The 24,908-nt window shown below is 42.3% G+C and overlaps 2 protein-coding genes across 3 annotated transcripts in view; one reads left to right on the top strand and one right to left on the bottom strand.

Annotated features, from left to right (window-relative positions):
- pou6f2 (POU class 6 homeobox 2) overlaps nt 1–12,456 on the bottom strand; it is a 75,175-nt gene extending 62,719 nt beyond the window's left edge. Inside the window, exons 1-5 of one of the 2 annotated variants that reach the window (XM_030099148.1) lie at nt 12,329–12,449; nt 8,007–8,139; nt 6,838–6,945; nt 3,929–4,078; nt 971–1,159 (exon numbers count right to left, since the gene is read on the bottom strand). In XM_030099148.1, the coding sequence (XP_029955008.1) occupies nt 971–1,142 (172 nt within the window). In that variant the 5' untranslated portion in view covers nt 1,143–1,159; nt 3,929–4,078; nt 6,838–6,945; nt 8,007–8,139; nt 12,329–12,449. Of the gene's footprint in view, nt 1–970; nt 1,160–3,928; nt 6,946–8,006; nt 8,140–12,328 lie in introns of both variants that reach the window. The other variant, XM_030099147.1, reaches the window with a different exon arrangement.
- Nucleotides 9,195–23,816, top strand: vps41 (VPS41 subunit of HOPS complex). Its single transcript, XM_030099146.1, has 28 exons — nt 9,195–9,215; nt 9,501–9,539; nt 12,359–12,466; nt 14,002–14,079; nt 14,695–14,769; nt 15,812–15,874; nt 16,737–16,802; nt 18,268–18,387; nt 18,467–18,613; nt 18,700–18,766; nt 19,351–19,448; nt 19,529–19,658; nt 19,784–19,899; nt 20,013–20,131; nt 21,051–21,132; nt 21,238–21,330; nt 21,411–21,538; nt 21,673–21,817; nt 21,908–21,949; nt 22,056–22,106; nt 22,196–22,333; nt 22,407–22,461; nt 22,532–22,672; nt 22,761–22,897; nt 23,005–23,104; nt 23,196–23,240; nt 23,332–23,411; nt 23,499–23,816. Exons 1-28 carry the CDS (start codon nt 9,195–9,197, stop codon nt 23,577–23,579), a joined length of 2,565 nt encoding a protein of 854 aa, XP_029955006.1. The 3' UTR covers nt 23,580–23,816.
- The last annotated feature ends 1,092 nt before the right edge of the window (nt 23,817–24,908 follow it).

Below are 24,908 nucleotides of genomic sequence, written 5' to 3'. Positions count from 1 at the left end.
CATCCGAACATAAAACGAACGTTCAAAGCTAGATTCTTTTTTTTTTATATTACAAATGATAATTAGACAATTTGCTAAGTGATTATTTCTATCGTGCTTATCGATTCATGACGAGCTCCAGTGATTGAATCAGTCCACATGAGTGAAACAGCTAATGATGAGAATAATAATAATAATAATAATAATAAGCAGGCTTATCTAGACACAAACACAACAGTGTCAGCACTCAATTAAAGAGAGAACTGCTGAAATAATGCTCATGCTGACAAAGAAATTACCTCATTTCCAAGATAATTTGCAACTTAAACGACCTGAAACCACAAAACTAAAACAATAAAAAGAAACATCAGCATCAAATGCAGAACAAATATTGTTTCATCCAATTTACTGGGGATGGATAGTAAATTTTGTTTGTTTTTTTTTCAGACAGGTTTCAATTTAATTCTGCATTAGGTGAGGATTGTTGTGCTGTTAATTTCATCAGGATATAAATGAAGTAAAACCAACGTATTATTTGACACCACAAAGTCAGTGAGGGAGAATAAAAAGAAAAATGTAGTCTGGCAGCTTAAATCTGAGGAACTTTAAATACACACAGTGTCACAAAATATGAAGAAGTCAATAACCAGCACTACATTAAAAAAAACATTTCTATAAAAGTATTTTAGACTGACGTCTGAAGAAAGGCAGTGACTCACTTACTTACACTGTCAACACACATTCGACCAACCACTTTATAAATCAAGTGCTTTTCTAAGAATATGAAGTCTGAAGAGGTGGAGGACACGTCTGGGTAATTGCACGACTGACAGAAAAGCCGAGAAAAGCCACACAGCAACTTCTTCATCACTGCTCTGAGTTAGTTTCCCGCCCCTGCTGACACCTGTCCCGGCGCTGGAACCCCCAACCGCTGCTGCACGCAGCCCTGGAGCCAGGCATCCCGGAGCGGGAGCGGCGCGAGCGGACTCACCGTACAGCTTGCTGGGAGTGCCCTCCCTGTCCGTGGCCTCGGAGGGCAGGAGCAGGGGCTCGTCGTTCAGATCGCTGTCTGGGGTGGCCGCTTTGTCGTCCGCCCGGAGTTCCGCCGCGCTCATGTCGCTGCGCAGGGAGAGCAGCGGCTTGCTCAGCTGCCCCGTGATCATCGGATCCTGTGGCGGAGCTGCGGAGCCCAGGTGGGAAACGGGAGGGGGGGGTAGGGGTAGGAGGAGGAGGAGGAGGAGGAGGAGGAGGGGGGGAACAAAAAAAAAAGAGAAGGAAAATGCCCCTGGTTAGATGTGCTTCAGCTTCTCAGCCTCACCGGCTCCTTCTCTGTGTCTCTACTCACTCTCTCCCTGCCCAGCTTCTCCTTTCTATCGCTCACTCATCACCCTGCCTCTCTCTCCTGCTCTCTCCCTCTCTCCACAGCGCTCGCTTTTATCTGAGGCTGGTGCTGCCCCGCTGATACTGCCGGCTGCTGCCTGGCGAAGAACTGTTACGGATCGCGTGGCTTTAGCGTTATACCCTGCAGCCCTAAAGCAGTGATACATCCATCTCCAAGGGCTCATTACTACCTGACATGTGCCTCATCTTCGGCAAACGCCGAGCCGACAGCAGTCCGCGAAGAGGCTCCGTGGGCTGCGCGCCGACAAATAAATGAAATAAATCTAATTCTACATCTGAAGGAGGGAGATGAGGGGAAATGCACGCCGCTGATTATGTCAATTCACACGTAGTCGGGGCACATAAAATGAGATCAAAGGTGACAACTCGCCGCGGAGTGTGAGACGACGGCCTGATCTAAACGGGGGATGAAGTCCCTGATGCTCACAAATAAATTTCTTGCCCAATTATTCTCATGTTTTTTTTGTCAGGAAGCAGGAAAGAGCAGCATCTATGTCACATTATCTGAGAGTGGAGAGCGCTCAGGAGAGAGGAAAATTAAAGTAAAACATGATCCTAATGGACAAAAAAAAAAAAACGTTTAGAGTTTATCCGAATCTCCTAAATGCAGCTGACGCATACACTTCTTATTTTTCTAACTCGGCGAATAAAGTTTTGAAAAAGCTATTGGGAAGAAAAAAAAAAACTTTGCTTACCTCTCACAGCTCCAGAGTTAAAGAGTAAAAAGAAGAGTTTACAGAAAGTCCAAATGTTGAAAAGAGTCAAGCAGCAGCTAAAACATGCTTCCTGCACCAGCAGAAGGAGCCGCCTCTACCTTTGTGTACATGAATGGCCAACCACAGGTTCAAACCCAAGGTTGCTTCCTAAGACGAGCCCTGGAGATGTCACCTCCTCCCTCTCCCCCTCTCTCTCTCTCTCTCTCTCTCTCTCTCTCTCTCTCTCTCACACACACACACACACACACACACACACACACAAACACACACACACACTCTCCCTCTGTCTCTTCCCCCTTGTGTCTTCTCACTGGAAAGCTCCTCAGACAGTGCTCAGCCCACCTCGGGCTGCAGAGCGCAGACACGCAGCAGCAGGACTACGGCCCGTTTTCTTATTTATGAATCAAGTCCAACCTAAATATGTCTGAGCGGGGGGGACAGGTGACCGGCTCGCCGGGCGCAGACGGCGAAGGAAAGCGGGGTCTGATCTTACACACACGCCCCCCACCCTTCACTCACTCACGTCCACCGGGGTGGTCGATGAATTCCTACCCAGAGGGGGCTTTTTAATGCGCTCATCACGGCAATTTGCCCTCCTTGATATGACACATGATAATCTATGAAAATGTTAATCAATAAAAGTAGTTTAAGCTGTCGTTAAAAAAAAAAAAAAACCTGAGTCGACTGGTCAATACTCGCATCCCTGGTAACAATGTCACTAGTCATCAGGGCTTCATTTGTGGGGCACTTAAATGTGGGACACTGCGCATCGATGCACCCCTCAGCCCGCCGAGGTAAACACATTTTCCCCTCTGTCTGAGCCCGGCCACACTCTGCATGCGTTTGGGCCCACCCCCCACCGCCTGCCTCCTTCCCTTTGAGTTGCTTGATAGGTCCACTGGAGGGCAAAATTAATACCTAATTGAATCTTGCAGTCATCAAAATAATCAATAGTTTTTTATTATTTATTCTTCACAGTCTGTTGACTGTTTGAAAGCTCAGAGGGACAGCGGAGAGCAAAGGCAGCCCCTGAAATTTCTACCGTTTCACAATGTAATTTTCACTGGGGCATGAGAGTTTGCAAGACCTATAAAAAATGAGAGCAGTGGTTTTTGTTCGGAGGTGGGGAGGGGGGGGAATAAAGGAAAAATGGGAATCTTTGCCCCAGCAGCTACGATGAAAAATAGAATAAACAAGCTACTGACACTTCAGAGAAGGGCAGGGTCCTTTCTGTCCATCCCTCCATCTTTTTCCCCTTCCCCTTTTCTCCTTATTTCATCATATCAGGAGTGTGGCGGTACCTCTCTAATGCTGGCATTTCTCTTCCTGACAGACTCCAAACAAGTGCTGGGAATGAGATCAGAGCTCTAATCTTCCCCTGGCCTCTGAGGCTCCAGGATAAGGGGGCAACACATCTCTCACCATCTCGCACCGCCGTTAATTACCACCAAACAGCAAGCTTTGCTTATACGCAATCACGCCACTGAATTGGACGGTTTGATTCATTTAAGCTGACAGGAGTAATATCATTACACCTAATAGGATAAATCTAATCTTATTGCAAAAATTACATAATAAAAAGGGATATCTTAAAGAAAATTACCATAAGAAATTACATTACTGCTTCTAAGCAGTTGATGTGGAACAGATTAACTTAATTTCTATTTTTTTCCCTCTCTTTTTTTTTAAACCTCAGATTTCTGATTAAAACTATAATGCGAGCTGGTGAATGTCTGAACGAGAGGAGAAGGTTTGTCGTCTCTGCTGACTTCAGACCGGCCACCAGCTCAGGAACAGGTTGCAGGAACAAGGAAAAGCACTTGATGCCCCACCTCTTGTGAAATATCCCTGGTGGCTGGAGAACCGGCGGCGAGCAGACAGTCCCGAGTGTCAGGTATCCATGAAAAGAGCTGGAGGTCTCGGCCGTGCTGTCCTCGGGTGAAACACTCTGGATGAGCGGCTTTACTGAAACACTCAAGACACTCCAGGTTAATAAACAAGACAAATTCAACTCATTCTATCTGAATTCATATGATTTTATCATATTTAAACTGATGCGTGGATAATGTGCAGCTAAAATAAAGCTGCTTTTTATCCTCTGTCTGCAAAAATCTATGCACACACTGAAAAAGAAAAAAAAATCTATATTCTTTGTTGTTCTTTAATATCATTAAATGATGCATGGCTTTTACCGATAATAACGTATGAAAATCCAGCGAATAGCTGCTGTTGGTGGATAAAGAGAATCAGGAGAGGAGCAGAGGAGAGGCTGAGTGGGGAGGCAGAGCAGCAGAGCTGGTAAGTGAGTTAATCAATTAGTCAATCAGCACCGGTTTTGCTGGTTGATTGATCTTTTTTAGCTAAACAAAGCCAGCAAACGTTTACTGGTTTCAGATGTAATTGTTTGAGCCTTTTCTTTGTTGTACACGACAGCAGCTTGAATGTCTTTGGCTTGATGACTGATAGGTGCATAAAAACAAGCAAAGTGAACACATCTGCTTTCTATTATTTTACAATATTTCAGGGAAAAATGAGATGAAGCGGGAGCTATTGAGAAAATGAATACCAGATTAAGAAAAAAAAAAAAAAAACATTTCTAGTGCATGAAAGCCCGACAACAACTCAACTTTTGGGATTTTACTTTTATTTTTGTGGTTTTTCGGTATTTGTTTTTCTCTTTTTAGGTGTGGTTAGTGTGATATTCTACAGTTGTTTTTATTTTTATGCCAGTGGAAAATGAGTACATAGAACAACTGTACATTCCAAAAGTGTTTTTGCTTTATTTTTTTGGCATGCGGAAGCTTTTCAAGTGTCCTCAGGTTTCCCACTGAGCAAACACCACAGACTGACAACCTGCTCTGAATAAACGTCGGGTAATAGAATGAAGACACTGCTTATGAGCTTCAGGACCGCCTCTGCATACCAGCCATGTGTATACTCATACCTGTGTTTGCGTAAAATAAAGTCTCAGCAGACCAGCAGACCTGAACCGCATCAGTCAAGTCTGCAGAGCTCTAAATGGTTCATAAAAGACCGAATTTCACTTTAAGGCTCATATCACGCCATGTATCTGTTTTGTCAAGTTAATCGACTTTTTCAAACAGGAAATGTCTTTAAGCAGTTTGGACTGAAATCAACAAAAACATCTTTATTGTAAAATGTTACTACAAGTCTAAGAGATTCAGCATTTTCAATTAAAAACTGTCCTGAGTTCATTTGTTTTTCAACTGTTTCCTATTTTTTTTCCATTTTTTTAATAGTATATAAGGTAAAGACTATAATGAGCACAAACTGGCAAAAAAATGCATGTGAATTTTATCTATTCAGAGTCTGATTTTGATCATAAAATCTCTTGATTTCTGTTTTAATTTCCCAGGAATAATTTGAACAAAAGTGAGAAATTAATTATTTGAATTAAACCAAACATAATGGTTTAGAATTACTGTTAAGAAGTTCTGTTTTATTTGTTTTTTTTTTCTAAATGAAATAAACAATTAACAGAAACAACATTTTAATTACAAAAATACAACAGTTCACAGAAACCAACAGTAATCAATAACTTCAGAGTAATAAATGATATTAATGAATGTTTTAATATGTGTTTATTTTCTGTTGATGTGCTCAGGGAGCAAACATCCCAAGTGAAGGATGCTTAATGTGATTTAGATGAAGATTTGTCTCCCCCTTAGGGTTATTAACCAAACTGTCTGCCTCTCAGCTGGTGAGTCCACTCTGAGTTCTTCGCTGACAATTTAACCATCTTCACAAGCAAAAGTCTACAAATATTGTCAATCATTTCTAAGATTTACTTATGCAAATAAAGACTTTGCAATGCCCTGTTCGTAGAATCTGTGCAGAGACTGTTGAGGAGCGGGTCGGTAAGTAGTCAAATGAACTTGGCCTGATTTTTTTTTTTCCCCCCTTTGCTCATTAATATGATCAACAGTTATCCCTCTTTACTCCATGAAAACGCTCCCCAGTGGATAGTTGGTGGGTCAGCGAAGGCTGAGGGCTATCAAAGCAGTGTATTAAAAGGAGCTCTTTGAAGCTTGTAAACCACGGTGCCCAGCAGGTCCACAACAGACAGGCGCCTCTGATTGGTCAGGTGTGTGTGTGTTTTTTTGCCGGATCGATCCACCGCGCTGACATTCTGGAGCATCAAAGCTTTCGGTGCACTAATCTAACTCCTCCTATGAGGGCAAGGGTTGTTTTTTTATTATTTTCCTTTTTTGTCTATGAAACCTTAGAGGGGCTCTTGCATGCTTATGATACTAAAGTGCGCGCGCTGTTTGTTTCGATGGTTTGAAAGCAAACGAAAAATATTGAAATCAAGCGAGGACACTGTATTTATCAACCGATAAATAATGCAAAACTATAGAGTGATGTGTAGAGAGGCAGAGGCTCACAGGGCCGTCCATTGGACATAGCTCTGGCAGCAGAGGAGTGACACCACAGAGATTCACACACCGCTGCTCCTCAAAGTCAGTTTCCCCCTCACACTGTCTCTGGAGACCCGCGCCACATACACACTCATGAAAGGTGTGAAAATCTTATTTCCCAAAAAGGATCGGTAATTCTCTGTGAGGGTGGAAGCCGCAATCAATAAATCATTGCTAAGCAGATTGTAAAGAAAAAAAAAAAATTATTCCCCCTTGGTATCAGTGCATTAGGATTCTCCCGAGGATGGATGAGGCAAGATGGGGGTGTGAGACAATCTCAATAAAGAAGAGGCAAATCATACCTTTGGCATTCATCTGGACTCTGGCAAGCAACTGTCAGCAGAGTGACGGAGCATCGTGGGAGTCGACCATTATCTGAGGGGTTCATTTAGCCACCATGTCCACGATGTCTGCAAACATACAAAAAAACAAAACAAAACAAAAACATTATCTAAATGCTACTTCAAGGGTTTTCACAACTTACATAAAAAGTTAAGCTAAGCAGCATTTTCAGTTGTTGCTACAGAAGCTTCTTCTTGACGAATGAGTTCATACATGGTTTGTTCATAAAGGTTTCTGAAGCTTTGCGGGGATTATTTAGTCACATTCTGCAAAAAGCCTTCATTTTACATGACTATTTATTCCAATAAAACACAGTTTGTAATAAATTATTGAAGTGATTAACCATAAAAACAGGTCTAATACCTGTAATTCTTGCAATAGCGTCACATCAGCCTGCTATATGTGCCATATGTCTGTTAGCAAGGGAGGTTTCTTTAAATTATTCACTTTGGAAAAAAGTGAATTGCAGAAATGTAAAAATGCCCTTAAAATTATTTCCAAGTTCCTTCCATAAATGTTTTACAGTTTTGTAAGTGAAATGGTTTTAAAGAATTGTAATTGAAGGTTTCATTATAAAGCACAACGACCACTACCACTTTGAGTAAATCACACAGTTATTGATATTTAGCTGTGACTTTACCACTGAAGTACATACTTCCACCTCTCTGGACAATTCAGCCCTTCCAGCTGTCCCTGGCCTGTGGTACATATGAAGACTGATATCTGGATTATATTACGGATCTCAACAATTTTCTCATACATTTGACATCCAAAATTTGACTTGGGTCTTTCTTAAAACTTGATCTTCAATGCCATGGAACATGGGCAGAATCGATCATTTTCATGTTACATCAAAATGTAACATTTTCATCTGCATCCAGAATAAGATCTGGATCTCGCATAACATTTTCATTGCCTTGCCTATTAGTTTGTCAAATTTCAATGGGATCTGTCAACATGTGTTTGAGTTATTTTTTTAACAGAAAAACAGTCAAAGACTCCAAAACCAATGAAATCACATCCCTGTAAATGAATTCTGTATTCAGCTCCTAACCTAAATCTAAACAGGACGCAATGTTTAGGGTGATCTTAAATACATATTTCATTTCATCAGTGTGAGCACTCTAACCTCAAGCGAGAGAATATCCTCCAGTTTGAGGCAGGCAGAGGGTTTTATGTGTGGAGTTTGCATGTTCTCTTTAAGTGGTTGTTCCTAGGTTCAGTGGATGGATGGATCCCCTGTGATGGACTGGCAGCTTGTTCTTAAAGGATAGTGGGATAGATAGACAGCATAATAGATGTTAGTAAGACAATTATTTACAAATAACAGCTGAATCTCCATATCATGGCAGCAATATCTAAGAAAAACAAAGTTGGGACAGGACTAACACTCCAGAAACTACCCAGAAGTCAACTGTACAAATACTACACAATAGACTTGTCCCATTTCTATAGAGACAAACTCACTTTATTTCATGATATTCAACATTCAACATAACAGGCATGATTTTTTTTAATGATAAATCATGTCTTCATATTAAAATATGAACTGTTAAAAGTGTTTGGCCTCTATTTATGAATATTTCAAAACCCTGTAACCTTCAAATACAAAATATTAAAATTAGAGGACAAAAAGCACTTTTCTGCCTCCCGAAATGCTGAAAGATTAAATATAACTTCAACCTGAAAGAATTTGGAGTTGGCGAGTTTTCTCCATTGTTTCTGAACAAGTTTGAATCACTGCTGCAACCAGCTGCTTCATCAATGTGGGGAAAATTAAGAAGAATAATAGCCTTGTTTCAATTAACAATAGCTGGCGCTTGTCCAGATTATTATCGTTAGTGGACACAAGCGTCTCTGAAAATGTGATTTGTTGTCGTCTTCACCTAAAACTGACGCAGTATTTAAAAAAAGTAAAAATTGACATTTAATAATTCTTCACACTTTCAGTCTGAGGCACGAAAAACATGAGCCGCGGAAAGTAAGACACGGTAAAAATCATTACAGACTCAGATAGGCTCTAATATAAAGACAAAAATGTGAAAAAATATCGCATTTACCTGAGGAGTTCTTGCTCACGAGCGTAATTACCACATGCGACTTCAACTCCCACAATGCACCGCGAAGCCGGCGTAGTCATGTGATTTAACTCATGACAGGGAGCAGGCTTCGACAACAAACATTCACCTTATCCAGCCTTAAAGTGGTTCCTTTTGAGCCGCAGCAGCCCGTGAGCGCAGGTTTAACGTATATTCATTAAACATGGACTGATAGTGCTCACGTGTTTTCTTTGGAAATATCGATCGCTAGCATCACAATGGCGGAAGTGGAGGAACAGGTAAGCTAGTCGTGCTAATGCTAACAGACTCCAGCTGTTTTCTGCAGAGCATCTTTAAGTTCGATCATTATTGTGCAAAATAATTGTTGTAACATTCTATTTAATGGTTCTGTTATCGAGAAGTCGGTATTTTGCATCGCTACATTCACAGAGTGGGCGTTGTTTGATCTCTCAATAAATGTTTAGTCATGTATTCAAATTCAGCCATGAATTGTTTTCTTGCTGTTGGAGATGCTCTGATGCACAAAACATTAATCTTAAAACGGCTCCACGTTTCTCATTCAGGCGAGAAAACCCAGTGAAGAATTCACAGATGAGTCCGAGGTAAGAAGGAACTCTGTTGACTCTTTTTCCTGCTGAAAGGCAGAAGTTCAGGATGACAATGTGGAGAAATCTGCACAAGCATGGGCAACATGCTGCTGCCACTGTCCAGCCTGGGTGATTTTTTTTTGAAGTTATATAAATCTGTGTGCCTACTGAAAGTCTTGTATCACACAGCCTGGCTGTATCGACACAGCTTGATCCCCGCAGGTTCTTTGTCAGGTGTTGAGAGGTGTCAAACACTCATGAATTACAGATAGCTTTCTTGATCCATCAATATTATGAGTCAACTCTGACATGTTACAGTACACCTGCGCGTCTGACAATCGCACATGGGCTAAATAAAATATCACATTACACATCAGCCTGGCAGGAAGGAGAATTAGACTTTATAGAGAGCAGAAAATAGAATGAAATATCCAGGATAGGCTGGATCAGACTCCTGCACCTCGCTCAAGAAAACAGGAAGCGTGAGTTGAAGTGAAGAAGAAAAAATTCCAGGCTTGTGAATCAAAAGAGCACCTACATCTTGTTTTCTCTCTGTGTTGCCATGGGTTGAGTACTGTAGGACACAAACACTCGCAGGAAAACAACACAACGGGCTGTGGGATTGTGTGTGTCTTCCAAGTGGCTGCAAACAGCTGATTATTTTCTTAGAATAGTGTGATATACAGGAGCTGGTTTAGTGCCTGCTGTGCTCTTGCTGCTGTTACCTGTCTGACAGCAGCCGCTCGCTGGATGAAGGCAGCCGGGGCCTGTTTGCTGTACACTCTGCTGCTTCGCAGAAGAAATGAGCAGGGTAACAATTTGTCAGAAGTGTGTCTCTTGAAAGTCAGAGGCATGCTCCGTACCATCTTTGTAATTTTGCCAAGACTACTGTGATTTTCTAATGACATAATGCAGTAATAAGCCTGGTTTTCGCTCAGTCTTGATGCTGTTTTGATCCCCAGTCAGCAGGGAAGTTGTCATCTGTAACTGTAAAGTGCTACGGTTTGAAAACCTGGCATTTACCAAATATACTGACTATTATTTGTTGTGTTGTTGAGACGTAAGATGTTTGATGCCAGATGTGAATTAATGACATTCATTTTTGGAGAAAATAAGGAAAATATAGAGTGTAATTTGTTTTTAAATTTGTTATTTCAGCTTATTTATTTTGCTGTGTTTACATTGATTCTTCTCCTGTATCTTAAATGTTACAAATTGGGAATGGAATCTGATGCTGGTTGTACTTATTTTGAATATATTACATTTCCACACATGTATTCTCTTTATTTGCACTAAAGGGTTAGGGTTAGGGTTGGGGTTTGTGCATGTTTGTGCAGTATCCTGCTGTCATTGCACTACTTTGACACCCTCCAGTTTCTCATTTATCTGCAGAATTCACTTATTTTGTGCAGCTGGTGGTTAATGAAAGTGCCTGCGTTGCAGTGTGTGGTAAACCTTTATGGATAGGAAACCATATCAACTTTACATCCTATGATCATTTTGAACCATGTCACCCAGCCCTTGTCATTTATTAATTTTTCATGAACAGATAAAAATGATTCATTATTATTTTATTTTTCAATATGAAGGAGATTTCCCCTCTTTTTTCCACCTTAAACATCTGTAACTGTCATCTTCAGTATATATTTATCCCTCCCGGGTTTTTAACTGACAACAGCCAAAGAAAATGACTAAAACGGTTCTAACATAAAGGCCAGCTCAGCCGTGGACAAAACAGAGAGCAACTTACAAGAGATGGCAAAAGTTTTAAAATGGGTAGTTTTTCTTTGGGGATGAAGTTTGCCTTTGTTGTTTGATACGCCTTTGAAACCCGTGACAAATGCCCTCGCATCAGAAATCTCACAACCAGAATACACAGGAAATAGCCTAGATATGGCGTTGTTGAGTGGGAAAGGATTGTTTTTGAAAATAACATTTTTTCCACGCTATTGTCCCCCACCTCCAACCCAGTAGCACATAATGGCAGACAATGTTTTGAGTTGATGCACCCTCCGGGCAGCCACAGACTGTGCAGCATTGGTTATAAACTGAATTAGGAGTAATATTCAGGCTGTGACTGGCCGCAGACGTTGACTCATGCTGGAAGGTGCGACATAGAAAAGCTTTAAGTTTGTTTTATGAAAAGACTAAATTTGTGTTTTTCACTGGGGATAAAGGGTCTCAGGAAAGGATGGAAATTGTTTTATCCAGAATTTCATGCCAGGTAATGGAAATTTGTCCTTGTGCATATATCTTCTTATATACACACAAGGCTTCCAAAATAGATTAGTTACACATTAGTTACCGGTGACTGGAAATCATACCAGTGCTGCTGAATGCTATGAAGGAAAACCTCTAATGCTCCTTTTTCCTTCAGGAAGACAGTTATGTGGCATTTTTATATTATACTTGAATGCTTTATGCTTGATAATCTCTTTTTTATTTTAATGCCAACTTTCAATAGTTTCTTCTAAACATCGGGACATTTATTTGGACCTTTAAGATGCAGTACAAAACTATATTTGGCTTTTGAACATGTTCTGATGTATCATGATAACTGTCATCCTGGTCTCTTTCTGGAACCTGTCTGTAAAAACATCGGTCAGAAAGTCGACAGAAGAGTCGGGAGCGTCTTCTTAAAGTTCAAGTTGTGGTTTCAGAACATCCCGCTCACTCCTGAGGTGTAAAAACTCGCGTCTGAAGACAACGTTTTTGCGTATTCCGGTGCCCTCCGTGGGCCATTTCGCTTTCTGAAAGCATGTCGAGCCGCGACGCTCGTGAGGTGACCCTCCGGTAATGAGTACCTGTAGTGAGAGACTGGTTTCCTCCACCAGGAGGAGGACAGCGAGGAGGAGCCCAAGCTGAAGTACGAGCGCCTCTCCAACGGGGTGACGGAGATCCTGCAGAACGACGCAGCCAGCTGCATGACCGTCCACGACAAGGTAGAGGTCACGGCGCGCCGCCCGTTCTCAGGCCCGCCCATCTGAAGCGGAGATTCCGCGTCGCCCGCCTACAGGTTTTCACGTTGTCATCTTCAGAGCCGGTTTTCGTCTTTCCTGTTCAATCCGAGCAGGCAGGCCATTCTCTTCTCACCTTCCCCCTGCTTTTTCCTCTCAGGGAGGTGCACGAAAAGACACGAGGCACATTGTCCTCTCCTCTTTTATTCCCACTTCTTACATACTCCTCACTCCTCTCGTCTTGTTTGTCCGACGCCGGTGTTTTTAAAAGGGGGGGCCACTCTCGGCGAGACGGTTAATCGCGGTGGCACCGGCTGCACACATGCACGCCTGAGCAGAGCAAAAGTCATCCCCGGTTATGTCTCCCCACCTGATGTTTTATTAAACCGCTATTGATTTTCATTTATTTATTTGTGCTTTGAGGATTCGCCCCCTTCTTTTTGTGTTCTAACCCTTCAGAACAGCCGCAGCGAGAAGCTGCTTTGCTGAAATTCTAAATTTGATCTGACTGTTTTTTGTTCTTTTTTTTTTTTTCCTTCCTGGGATTTCTTTTTGCTTCTGCACCTCCCGCCACACAGCTACCTGTGCGGTCACACCAGCCCCCCCCCCCCCCCCCCCTCTCTCTCATCCGCCACGGCGAAGAACTCCCACAACCTTAAAACCTGCCGACAGCACATATTGCCTTATGTTGCCTCATATTTTAAGTGTCTGAATCGGAATTTCATTTGAACAATTCCATTCTGATAAATCCCTTTAAAAGTCGCTCCGCCTCACAAGGTTGAACCCTTTATTTATTTATTTTTTGGTTATTTTATTTGGGGAGATTGCAGGGGCTCTGTCTGACATGCTCAGCTGTGCCTGTAAATATAAGCATTTCATTATAGACTGCACTGAAGCATGGTGGGCTCGCCGCACATCCACACGCCGGCCGAGAGGGGAGGGGGATTAGGAGGGGGGGGGGGGGGGGGGGGGGGGGGGGGGGGGGGGGGGCCGAGCAGGGGCCGGGCTGCAAGAACACACACTTAATCTAATGCCAAAAGCCCACAGTTTCTATAATTTTTTTGTCCCAGTGGACCCACACACACACACACACACACACGTGTGCGCTTCTTGCTGAAGCACAAAACGTTGAAGCCGGCTGCTGCTCAGTAGGAATAATGGCTCTGCGCTGGGCAGGGAGGCGACCGGGGAGCATGGGAAGAAGTCAGATGTACAGTGCATTTATTATGCTTAAGCATTTAATTTAAGAGAGGGGAAAAAATGCCATTTCACACTGTCTGCTTTAATAAATAGGGCTTTTCCACCCCCCTGCAATTTCACAGTTTTGCCTCCAAGCCCACCCAATCCCCACTCTGCCTGTGTCACTACAGCTCCAGAAATATTTTTTTCATCCTCTCCCACAGCCTTTGCAAACATGAGATTTTTTTTCCTGTCTTCCTTTTTTTCTCTCTCTCTCTCTCTCTTTCATTTGGTTTTAATTGTCCCCTGGTCTAATTTCCACTGCATGTGTCTGCTGTCAGTTTCTGGCTCTAGGTACTCACTTTGGGAAGGTCTTCCTGCTGGACATCCAGGGAAACGTGACTCAGAAGTTTGAAATTGTGAGTATTTTAAAGAGCAAACAGGATTCCTACCGGCTGTTGAGTGTTGAACTGAGTAAAGTCATGCTGATACATTAAATCACATATTTATTTAGTAAAGATGACCCTCAGGAGACATATGCAGCCACCATAACCTGCTCACAGCTTAGGTCTTGACTGAGGTTAGAAAAGAAGAAACTTAATATTTATGTTCGAGAAAGCTTTATAAATAAATGGTAAATATATGATAAGCACAGGAGGTTTTTTCACTTTTACCTTCACAGCGAGACGCCGCCTGGGTTTCAGGTGCATTTGCGAAGTCATATTTGCTGTAATGTATGCCATTTGGCTGATCCTTTTATCTTAAGAGCCCAAAATTTAAAAGCAACCAGCACCGAAGGAGCCGGAAACATTCACAGTATTAATACACTCACTATGCACTGGCACATATGGGGCCGTGCATCTATTACACACTCACACTCTTTCTTTTTTTTTTCTTTTCCTGTTGCCTTTAGCTTTTCCTGGCATTTCACTTAGTTGGGGTAAAATGTCAGCCAGCAACATTTTTTTTTTTTTTTTCCATTCCACAAAGATATTCCCTCCAAAAAGAAGTGATGATATTGTGTCTCTCCGCAGAGTTCAGTGAAGATCAACCAGATCAGCCTGGATGAGAGTGGAGAGCACGTGGGCATCTGCTCCGAGGACGGGAAGGTCAGATCTCGCCGCTCATCACCGCTGGCTACTGATCCTTGGGCCTGCAGCAGAGAATCGCACCAATCACTGCTTTCCATCTTTCATTATTCAGCCCCGGATTCACATAAAACTCACCTTATCAGCCTTGAACTTTATGCTAATGATTTGGAACTTGAAGGTGTTTGGGAGTGAATTTTGAGAAGGCCCCTCTTCCACAGTCGGAGCATTAACCCCGAGCTTTATCGTCACCGTATCTATCCGCGCGCGCGCGTACACACATTTTTTTTTTATTTTTTTATTTTTCATGAGAATTTATAAAAAGCTTGTAACAATTTTGAAGAGTGGGGAAAAGGATTCCACTCCGATCCGCCGAGCTGTCAGTCAGCCATCAGCCGTCTATGGATATCCCCTCCATGTTCTCCACCTCGCTGTTATCTTGTCTCTCCTCATCATTACCACCATCCTTCATGGATTTTTGCAGTCAAGATATGCTCTCTGATATCGCCCTCCCTTACTTCTAACACTCTGGTGGCAAAAAAAAAAAAAAAACAAGATCTTGTCACACAAAAAAAAGTAGAGCAGACAATTAAAATCAATGCTACAGCAATTGTTTGCCCTCACCAATTCAGCTGGCTGTTAATCCTCTGAAATCTAACTTAATCCTTAATCACTGGTGCGCTTCAAGAGAAGAGATAGCATCGGGGCTCCATTTTATTCCCCCGCCTCCAAAACATTTCTCTTTTTTGGGCCCGAGATGAGGAAAAAAAAAAAAAAAAAAAAGTGGGTGTCATGTACTCTAATGGTACATTAGAGTCGACTGGAGCCAGCCGAGGCTGCAGCCAAGTCCAAGATTAGGACTTGTGGTCTAAACCCTGCAGGGCTGGAAGAATCAACCTGTCCACTAATTGGTGACCCAGCGGAGAAGTGTGGAGCCAATCAAAGTCTTTTCTGGCCAAACTTCCCCCCGCTGGCCTCAGATTGTTGCAGAGGCAGCAATTAAAGGAGAAATTTAGAGTTATTCACCTTTGCTTGCTGTTGTGCCGCCTCGCCTCTGTTCCAGGTTCAAGTGTTCGGCCTCTATACAAGAGAGGGTTTCCACGAGAACTTCGACTATCCCGTAAAAGTAAGTTTCACCGCAAAGTCTGGAGGTGTTTCACCGCCTTCTTCTCAACACCGGTGCTCAAAAAAAGACGAGGGTGTTTTTCTTTTTCTGCACATCTGACTGAAATAAGAATTTATCAGGCTTTTGGAGAGTTTGATGACATTTATTTCAAATGTGTTGGCATTGTAGAGTTTTTGTGTTTTTATTTTTTCTATTTCTGATATAAGGATCCACGCAGAACACAAATCTCAGAGCCATCTATGACTCATGTGTTGAACAGAGAAACAGTAATAACTTTAATTTATTGCTGAATATTTCTGATCAGATACATCTCACAAATGCTTATAGATCCATCAGTCAGTGCAAAGAAAATACTGAGATTTTCCTACAATTAGTAATATCAACATGAATGAAAAATCTTTGCTTGACACATGCCAGACAAATGTAATTCATGTAATATTAAATTTTTGTATTTTTCTGGAAAGCAGTGAACAAAGCACTTTTTAGAGAAAGCGTCCAGCCTCTTTTTTTATTATTATTTTCCTCTTAATGATAAGCTTGAGTTGGACTGTTTGTTTAGACATCAGTGAGTTGATAACTTCCCACTGGATTTCGCCTCATGACTGAACCACAGAGTACCGTGGAGGTTAACGGGTTTTCTGCTCTTATTACTAAATGCTGAGAGGTTGACTGTTTAACCACGGTCCCAAAATCTGGCTTTGTTTCCCTCAGCATGCACCTGTTGTACCTCAGTGTGTCGATGCACCTTGTTTTAGTTCAATGTTAAATTTTCGCCTCAAAGTTAAAGGCGCTCAGGTCAACAGTGTTTCGGTAGAAATGAAGCTGAATCGGATTCCTTCTCCTGACCGACCTCCGTCCGCAGGTGGTCGCTCTGCATCCTCAGTTCACCAGATCCAACTACAAACAGTTTGTCACCGGGGGCAACAAGGTACGTTTGAATTCATTCATGCAAGTCATTAATTACGGATCTCCCCCCCACGCGGTGATTGATCTTAATCACGTCCGGGTGAAGCGGGGTCCGGCGGCGGCGCCGGGCCTCGGCTCAGCCGGCGGCGATGCGCGGGCCTTTGTCTGGCGTGAAAGGCTCTTACTTTTCTGTCTCTTTGCTGGAGTGCTCTCGGGAGTGCTGCCCATTTTCACAAAGTGCTGTTCGCTCAACAGTGTTTGAAAGGCAATGCTTCACAAGCACAGCAAATAGATGTCATTATCGAGAGGGTACATAGTCTTAGGATTTCCGGGCGTATACAGTGATCTCTTTCCTGGAAGATGTCTCTGCTCGCTGTGTCATTGCAGAAGGTGAAAAGTACGTTCCGCGTTAGATTTGTCTCTTTGTTTTCGCCCAAGTAAAACCAGCTACCCATCACAGCCCGCCCGCTACACAACTATAAACTGTACTGATGTGGCGTCATCGCCCGGCCGTCTATAAATAAAGTATACTGACATTTATACAACAGAGCTGAGGGAAAACTTCTTCCGTGAAACTCCATTGTTAGTGTTACTTTGCCATTTTCTTTCAATTGGCGCTGATTCCTCTCAGTTCCAAGTTGTGAAGGCCTCCACAAGGTGCCTGTGATGAAAATCAATAAGCCTCGACGGGAGCCACATCCTGTCAAAGGAAATTCAATTTTGTCTCCCCAGTTCTTTTGTCATATCATCTCTTTGTAGAGCAAACTGTTTATTAACATAGCCCCACTGCTGAATTAAAGAGCCTGTACAACCTTCTGTTGGCCTCCTCTGTAATATTATGCACTTTTTGGGGGCTTTTTGTGTCAGTTTATATAGTAAGGACAGTAACAATGCGGGGAATGTGAATGGCAGGCTTTGTCCTCTACAGCTTGTACAGAGCAAGGCCTGAACATTAAACCGCGATTGATGAAGTAGCATTGAGGCTGTCAATGCCACGTCGCATTGTGGCTAAAAATTGATGCCAGACATTACTTTGTACATCAAAAAAAAAAAAAAAAAGAAGGAAGAAAGAACGAAAAAAGGTAAAGCAAACCTTTAAAGCATAGATTAAACTTTGGTGTAATGCTAATTTTAATTGACTTTGTACATGATCCCTGCAATGAATTATGTACATCTGTACTGAGATTTGATCAAATCGTTCTTCTAATTTCAACCATTCTTTACATCCATCAGTGTGTGGGATCGTTTTTTGCTTAGATTGAGTCAAAATGTTTTGTTCACTAAAATCCTCTACTGCAAAATTAAGTTTTTATTAAAGTACATCAGATTTATTAATGTTTGCTGTTTAACTTAAATGTCCAGGCTTGGTTCACTCACTGGCCAGACAGTCCATGTGCTGTTCATCTACTGCCCTCTGTAGGCGGCGCTGCGTCACTGCACTGCCAAATGGCCACTTACCTGAGATGTTGTGATTTTCTTCCTCTCAGCTGCTTCTGTATGAAAAGAACTGGCTGAACCGCTGGAAGACTTCGCTTCTGCATGAAGGCGAGGGCACGATCACAAACATCCAGTGGAGAGCCAACCTGATCGCGTGGGCCAACAACGTGGTGAGTTTCGAGCGAGAGCCACAGACCTGCATTTATACTAATGCAAAATGTTCACTGTCTTTTATTATTTTTCCTGTAGGGAGTGAAAATTTATGACATTAGTACAAAGCAGCGGATCACAAATGTTCTGAGGGATAACGTCAGCCTGAGACCCGACATGTACCCCTGCAGCCTGTGCTGGAAGGACAACACCACCCTCATCGTGGGCTGGGGTACCTCCATCAAGGTGTGTGTTGTCTTCTCTTCCTGTGGCCGGTTATCACAAGCACTGTCTGTTGCAGTTTTCACTTTTTTTCTCTCCCCCTTCTTTAGATTTGTGTTGTAAAAGAGCGAAATCCCACTGAAATGAGAGACCTGCCCAGCCGCTATGTGGAAATAGGTATAAAGCACACCACCCATCCAAATATGAGACTTCATAAAGTCGGCACAGTGCAGATTACCCTGTTAATTTTGCTCGATTAAGTAAATGTAATCAATCCTAAGAAGTGTTTTTTATTTTAAGTGGCAAGGCCATCGAATCAATTTGTTACAGTGATGTTTAAAAATAGGACGAATGTGCAGGATTCCAGCCGACTGCAGCACCGGCCAGAACATTAACAGCAGGAGCCTCGTATTCAGCTGCCAGATTGCTGTTGATAGATTTAAAAGCGGCAGTTTGTCTCAAAGCCAACTGTTGGTTTATTTTTTTTCAGGTTAGCCACATAGATTTCAAGATGCAACATTTTAAACATACTTGTTCCTTTTTACTGTTCGTTGTTCAACATTCTCATGAGCAGCTAAGATGATCACTTTGATATTAGTCAAGATGCAGGAAATTCAGAGAGAGACAATTACAAGCTCACATATATATTTTGAAAGTTCAGTGCCAAAAATTAATAGCCATTTTTACATTTGCGATACTCCAAATGCCTGAAGAACTGAAATACAGCATTTGTAACGTGTGTGTGTTTCCGCTTCTTCCAGTGTCTGCGTTTGACACGGAGTTTTTCATCAGCGGCCTGGCGCCGCTGGCCGATCAGCTCGTCACCCTGTACTTTGTGAAGGAGAACTCGGAGCAGATGGTAACCCCCGACATCAGGAAATCCACCTTCAATAAGGAGAATGGAGGCAAAATGAGTCCTCACTCCTCACCTGTCCGCAGGACGAGGAGTTTCGAGCGCGGCCTCGCCTCGACATCATCCAGCCGCTGCCCGAGAGCTGCGAGGAGATCTCGTCCGACGCGCTGACTGTGCGCAACTTCCAGGACAACGAGTGCAGGGACTACCGGCTCGGTGAGGCCGTGGAGAAATGTCATGCGGCCCTTTTTTACGGCGCCCAGATTTCATTATGCGTCGATTATCAAATGCCGGCCATTAATGTGCAGCGCGCCGAGGCATGAGCGTTTTTTCATTCACAGAGCATTCAGAGGGAGAGTCGCTCTTCTACATCATCAGTCCCAAAGACATCGTCGTGGCCAAAGAGCGAGACCAGGATGACCATATTGATTGGCTGCTTGAAAAGAAGAAATATGAGGTTTGCATTGCCGAGGTTTATGAGTGTTGCTAAAGGTTACCGCCCGCCGTGGAGCGGCCTGATTTTTAACCTCATGTCGCCGTGTGTTTTTTTTTTTTTTTTTACTGTGACAGGAAGCGCTGATGGCTGCAGAGATCAGCTTCAAAAACATAAAGAGGCACGACGTGCAGAAGATCGGGATGGCGTACATCAATCACTTAGTGGAGAAAGGCGACTACGACAGCGCTGCGCGGTGCGTTCTGAGAGGAAAAAGATGTCTGAAGCTGGATTGAGAATGAATGGGAAAAGACTTTACTGTCTACTGCAGTTCATCTTTGACTTAAATCATAAATATAAAACACTAGGCTCGATTCATATAATTTTACAATATTACCACACGTCCAAGAGCAGACATGCGATTAGATGACGAGATATGAGCAGATGTTGCAGTGAATTACAGGCATTGATGCTTTAGTATTGATTTTTTTTTTCTCCTTTCACTTCATTTTTCTTCCATCATTTTAACACAAAAATGTGAAGTTTCACCTCCTTACATTGTGTTTAATATCGTCCAGGCATTTTATTCCTTATCATTTATAAACTGATTTACTTTTCTGTCAAGTTCAACTATGTCCTTGCTGCTTTATCGACATTGACAAACAATATTACGTGTGTGTGTGTGTGTGTGTGTGTGCGTGCGCATGCTTTTATGTGCACGTGACACACCGTCACACACAACCCCATTCAGAATGCGATAAAAAGAATCAATAAATGTCTTTTTTTTAAATCTTTTCAAGCATCTGTACTTCTGGTTAAGTAAAAAATGTGAATAATTTTGCAAACTGTATTTGAGTGATTTCCAATGAAAGCCTTCCTGCTCACGCTGTGATTATTCTACCAACACAGCCTGAAGGAAGATCTCACCTGAAGGTCTTTTTGCTGACGTTTTCCACAGCTTCAAGCAGAGTGTGTGTCTTGATGTGCTTCATTTATTTTACTTTGTATTTGCTCTGTGTTCATGGTCAAAAGCAAACCTTTTTGTTTCTGTGTTGTCTTTTATTGTGTAAACTATGGGGACGGGTCAGATGAGTAATACTAATCAGCTGCACGCCTGTGAGATAAAAAGTATCTTCTTTTAACTGTTTGATTTAAAATGTGTTTTTTTATTGCAGGAAGTGTCAGAAGGTTCTGGGGAAAAACATGGAACTGTGGGAGAACGAAGTGTACCGGTTCAAAACCATCGGGCAGCTGAAGGTGGGCCGGCTGTCTGTACCACATCAACATGCAAACAGTGGCTGAAAATGTGATTGGCGTAAAGATTTTCTACAGCCTCTTTCAGTGTTTTATGTATTTTTTCAGGCCATCAGTCAGTATTTACCAAGAGGAGATCTGCGTCTCCGGCCGGCCATCTATGAGATGATCCTGCACGAGTTTCTAAAAACAGACTATGAGGTATTTAACCCTGTGCTTTCTTTTAACAGTCCCACATTGATGAGTGGATGAATGTCAGCTTTTCCTTTTTCTTGGCGCAGGGTTTCGCCATGCTGATCCGGCAGTGGCCTGGAGAGCTGTACAACAACTTGGCCATAGTTCAGGCCGTCTCAGACCACCTGAAGAGAGACCCCACCAACAGCACCCTGCTCACCACACTGGCCGAACTGTGAGTGAGGAGTCCTGTAAAACATCAGCACATCTACAGCGTGTCTCCGTGTCTTATTGGGTTGATGGACGTACTGGTAAAAAAAAAAAAAAAATCCAGCGTTACCAGAATCACAGCCTTTTATAAAATTTCAGATACACGTACGACCAGCGGTACGACAAAGCCCTGGAGATCTACCTGAAACTGAGACACAAAGACGTCTACCAGCTGATCCACAAACACAACCTCTTCTCCTCCATCGAGGACAAGATCGTGCTCCTCATGGACTTTGACAAAGAGGTAATAAGTCTCCTCTGACTGATGTCTTCATTTGTGCTCCTGTTGTGGACTTATTTCATTGTAATAACATCCATGAATTTCTGAAATCAGAAAGCGGTCGACATGCTTCTTGACAATGAAGACAAGATATCAGTAAGTCCACCTTGTTTTTTTTTGTTTTTGTTTTGTTTTTTTAATTCTTCCTGATTTGATTGTTAAGTGCTGGTCACAGATTCTGTTTTCGTCACTCTGCCAATAGACAGACAGGGTGGTGGAGGAACTCGCAGACAGGCCTGAGCTGCTGCATGTGGTAAGGAAAACAAACAAAAGCCAATTGTAATATTTCAGCCCAAAAATTCCAGTGTCCGATGTCACTTCACCTGAGAATTTCCTCGGCAGTACCTCCATAAACTGTTCAAGCGGGACCACCACAAAGGACAGAAGTACCACGAGAGACAGATCGGCCTGTACGCCGAGTACGACCGGCCAAACCTCTTACCGTTCCTGAGAGATAGCACGCACTGCCCTCTGGAGAAGGTCGGTCTCGTCCTGTCACGCTTTTTCAAGCGTCCAGAGTTCTGGAAACTCAGTTGCTTCACTCCTCACACAGGCCCTGGAGATCTGCCAGCAGAGGAACTTTGTGGAAGAGACAGTCTTCCTGCTCAGTAAGTGTTAAAGTAAAGAGCTCACCGATGAAAACGGACGGAGGAGAACAATCCGGCGTGTTTCTCTCAGGCAGGATGGGGAACTGCCGGAGAGCCCTACAGATGATCATGGAGGAGCTGGGCGATGTGGACAAGGCCATTGAGTTTGCCAAAGAGCAGGATGACGCCGAGCTGTGGGAGGATCTCATCTCATACTCCATTGACAAACCACGTACGGCGCCACGCGTCTTCCCGATTCTCCCGCAAAGCAAACTTCACACTCGTCTTTAATTACATCTTCCTGTCGTGACTGATTCCAGCCTTCATCACCGGACTCCTCAATAATATCGGCACCCACGTCGATCCCATTCTGCTCATCCATCGCATCAAAGAGGGCATGGAGATCCCAAACCTCAGAGATTCGCTGGTGAAAATCCTGCAGGACTACAACCTCCAGGTCAGACACAGTGGAGGAATGGTTTCATACTCCACATTAATATCACAGCTTGAGAGCAATGTGTTTTATTTTCATGTCTTTTTTTCTTCATCCATTTTATTGTGCAGATTCTTTTGAGAGAAGGATGCAAGAAGATCCTGGTGGCCGACTCCCTCTCCCTCCTTCAGAAAATGCATCGAACCCAGATGAGAGGAGTTCGTGTTGATGGTGCGTCCTGCTTCTTTAGTTCCATACAGTTTGATCAGAGGATAATTGGCACTGATTTATGTCACATATTTTTTCTGGTTTTCTCTTTCAGAAGAGAACATTTGTGAGTCATGCCATGCTACCATATTACCTTCAGGTGGGTCATTAATGAAACTTCATCCAGATTAATGCTTTTAGCGTCTTTAATTTGTTCTTTAGTAATTTTTTTGGCGTTGTTTGTTTGTCAGACATGGCCAAACCCTTCAATGTGGTGGTGTTTCACTGCAGACACATGTTTCACAAAGAGTGTTTACCATCTCCAGGAACAGTAAGTGACATGTGCACATCACTCCTTATGCTTCTGTGTTTCTTCCCTAGAATCTTACAGGTGATGTATTCCTTGATTTTGTTTTAGCTTCACGGGGTGCAGTTCTGCAACATCTGCAGTGCGAAGAGGCGAGGACCTGGCAGTGGGATCCTTGAGATGAAAAAGTAGCTTCCAGTCATTTTCTCACACTGTTGTTATTAATGCTTTTCATCTCATTATTCTCTCGCTTCCGCTGTGTATTGATCAGTGGTTATTATGCTCTCAGTCTGGAACTGTGCACTTGCAAAAATGTTAAATAATACTGCTGGACTGTCTCTGTATATTTACATCTAATAACTGTAAAGTGCTGTGTTTGTTCTGCTTGCCACTAATGCAATTTGATGATGAAAAAATAAAACTGAATAAAAACTGTCAGGTTTGTGTTCGTCTCTTTTCCATAATTCAGTGTGGCATAGTTGTAAACAGTGAGACTTAAAGATGTATATGAAGATATGAGAACAAAAAAATTCATGTAATCCATTTAACACAATAAGAGAAAACACATTTAATAAAGTCATTCTCTGACAGATTGTCACACAGACATATTACACTGTTTGAAGCCACTTTGAGAGAATGATCAAAGGATGAACAAAAGAATCATCGTCTTGATCTTCCCATAAACTGAAAAGTTCCTATGATACACTATATCGCTAAACACATAATGTTCATTACAGTGTTTTGTACCTCTAACCATGTGGAAATGATGAGGAAAACATTGTTAACCAGTGCACTACTGTACCTTGACTTGAATTAATTTAAATGGAGGGGCTGCAAGGTGGATCAACGGTCAGTGCTCTCATTTCACAGCCAGGACCTTTCTGTGTGGAGTTTGCATATTCCCCCTGGTTTTAGAGGGTGTCGATCAATTAGTCCAGTTTACTCCCACAGTCCAAAAACATGCATGTCAGGGTAATCGGTGACCCTAAACTGCATTAGTCATATGATGGACTGGCAGCCCGTCCAGGGTGTATCCTACCCTTGTCCATTGTTTGCTGGGATTGGCTCAAGCGCCAATAAATTGAAAAAGCAGATTTGATTACACTGTCATTTTGTGAAATGTAAAGTAATCATTTGAAATGTTTTAAATCTTAAAATTCATTAATTTTATCAGAAATTGTTGCTTTTTTAAATAAAATGTTGCTTTTTGGGTAATCTGTCATCTTACAATAAGTTTTATCCACTTTCAAATTGTTGTTTGAGCATAAGAATGTTTTTAAAATAGTTTTACGTACATATTTATTTGCTGTTTCAACTGATATATCGACTGTTTTTAACTACTGGTACTTTGTTTTGGACTCGATCGGCTTTTTTTTTTTTTTTTTTTTACACCTGTGCATTGGTTTTATATAATATATATTTATGGAATTTATTTAAACCAAAATGAAAACAAGTAAGCCTAAAATCACACTTTTTCTCCCGTTTATATCGATTTTTTTAAATTATAAAAATTTTCCTTTT

The sequence above is a fragment of the Salarias fasciatus genome, chromosome 9, assembly GCF_902148845.1.
Source record: "Salarias fasciatus chromosome 9, fSalaFa1.1, whole genome shotgun sequence".
Taxonomy (NCBI): Eukaryota; Metazoa; Chordata; class Actinopteri; order Blenniiformes; family Blenniidae; genus Salarias; species Salarias fasciatus.
Note: the sequence above shows the minus strand (reverse complement) of the source record. Positions and strands in the feature narration are given on the sequence as shown.

Excerpts from the sequence above, each read along its gene's own strand:
- vps41 (XM_030099146.1), top strand. The coding sequence starts at position 9,195 with ATGGCGGAAGTGGAGGAACAG. Across the intron at positions 18,614-18,699 it reads GCTGGGGTACCTCCATCAAG|ATTTGTGTTGTAAAAGAGCG; the intron begins GTGTGTGTTGTC and ends CCCCTTCTTTAG. Across the intron at positions 21,818-21,907 it reads TCATGGACTTTGACAAAGAG|AAAGCGGTCGACATGCTTCT; the intron begins GTAATAAGTCTC and ends TTCTGAAATCAG.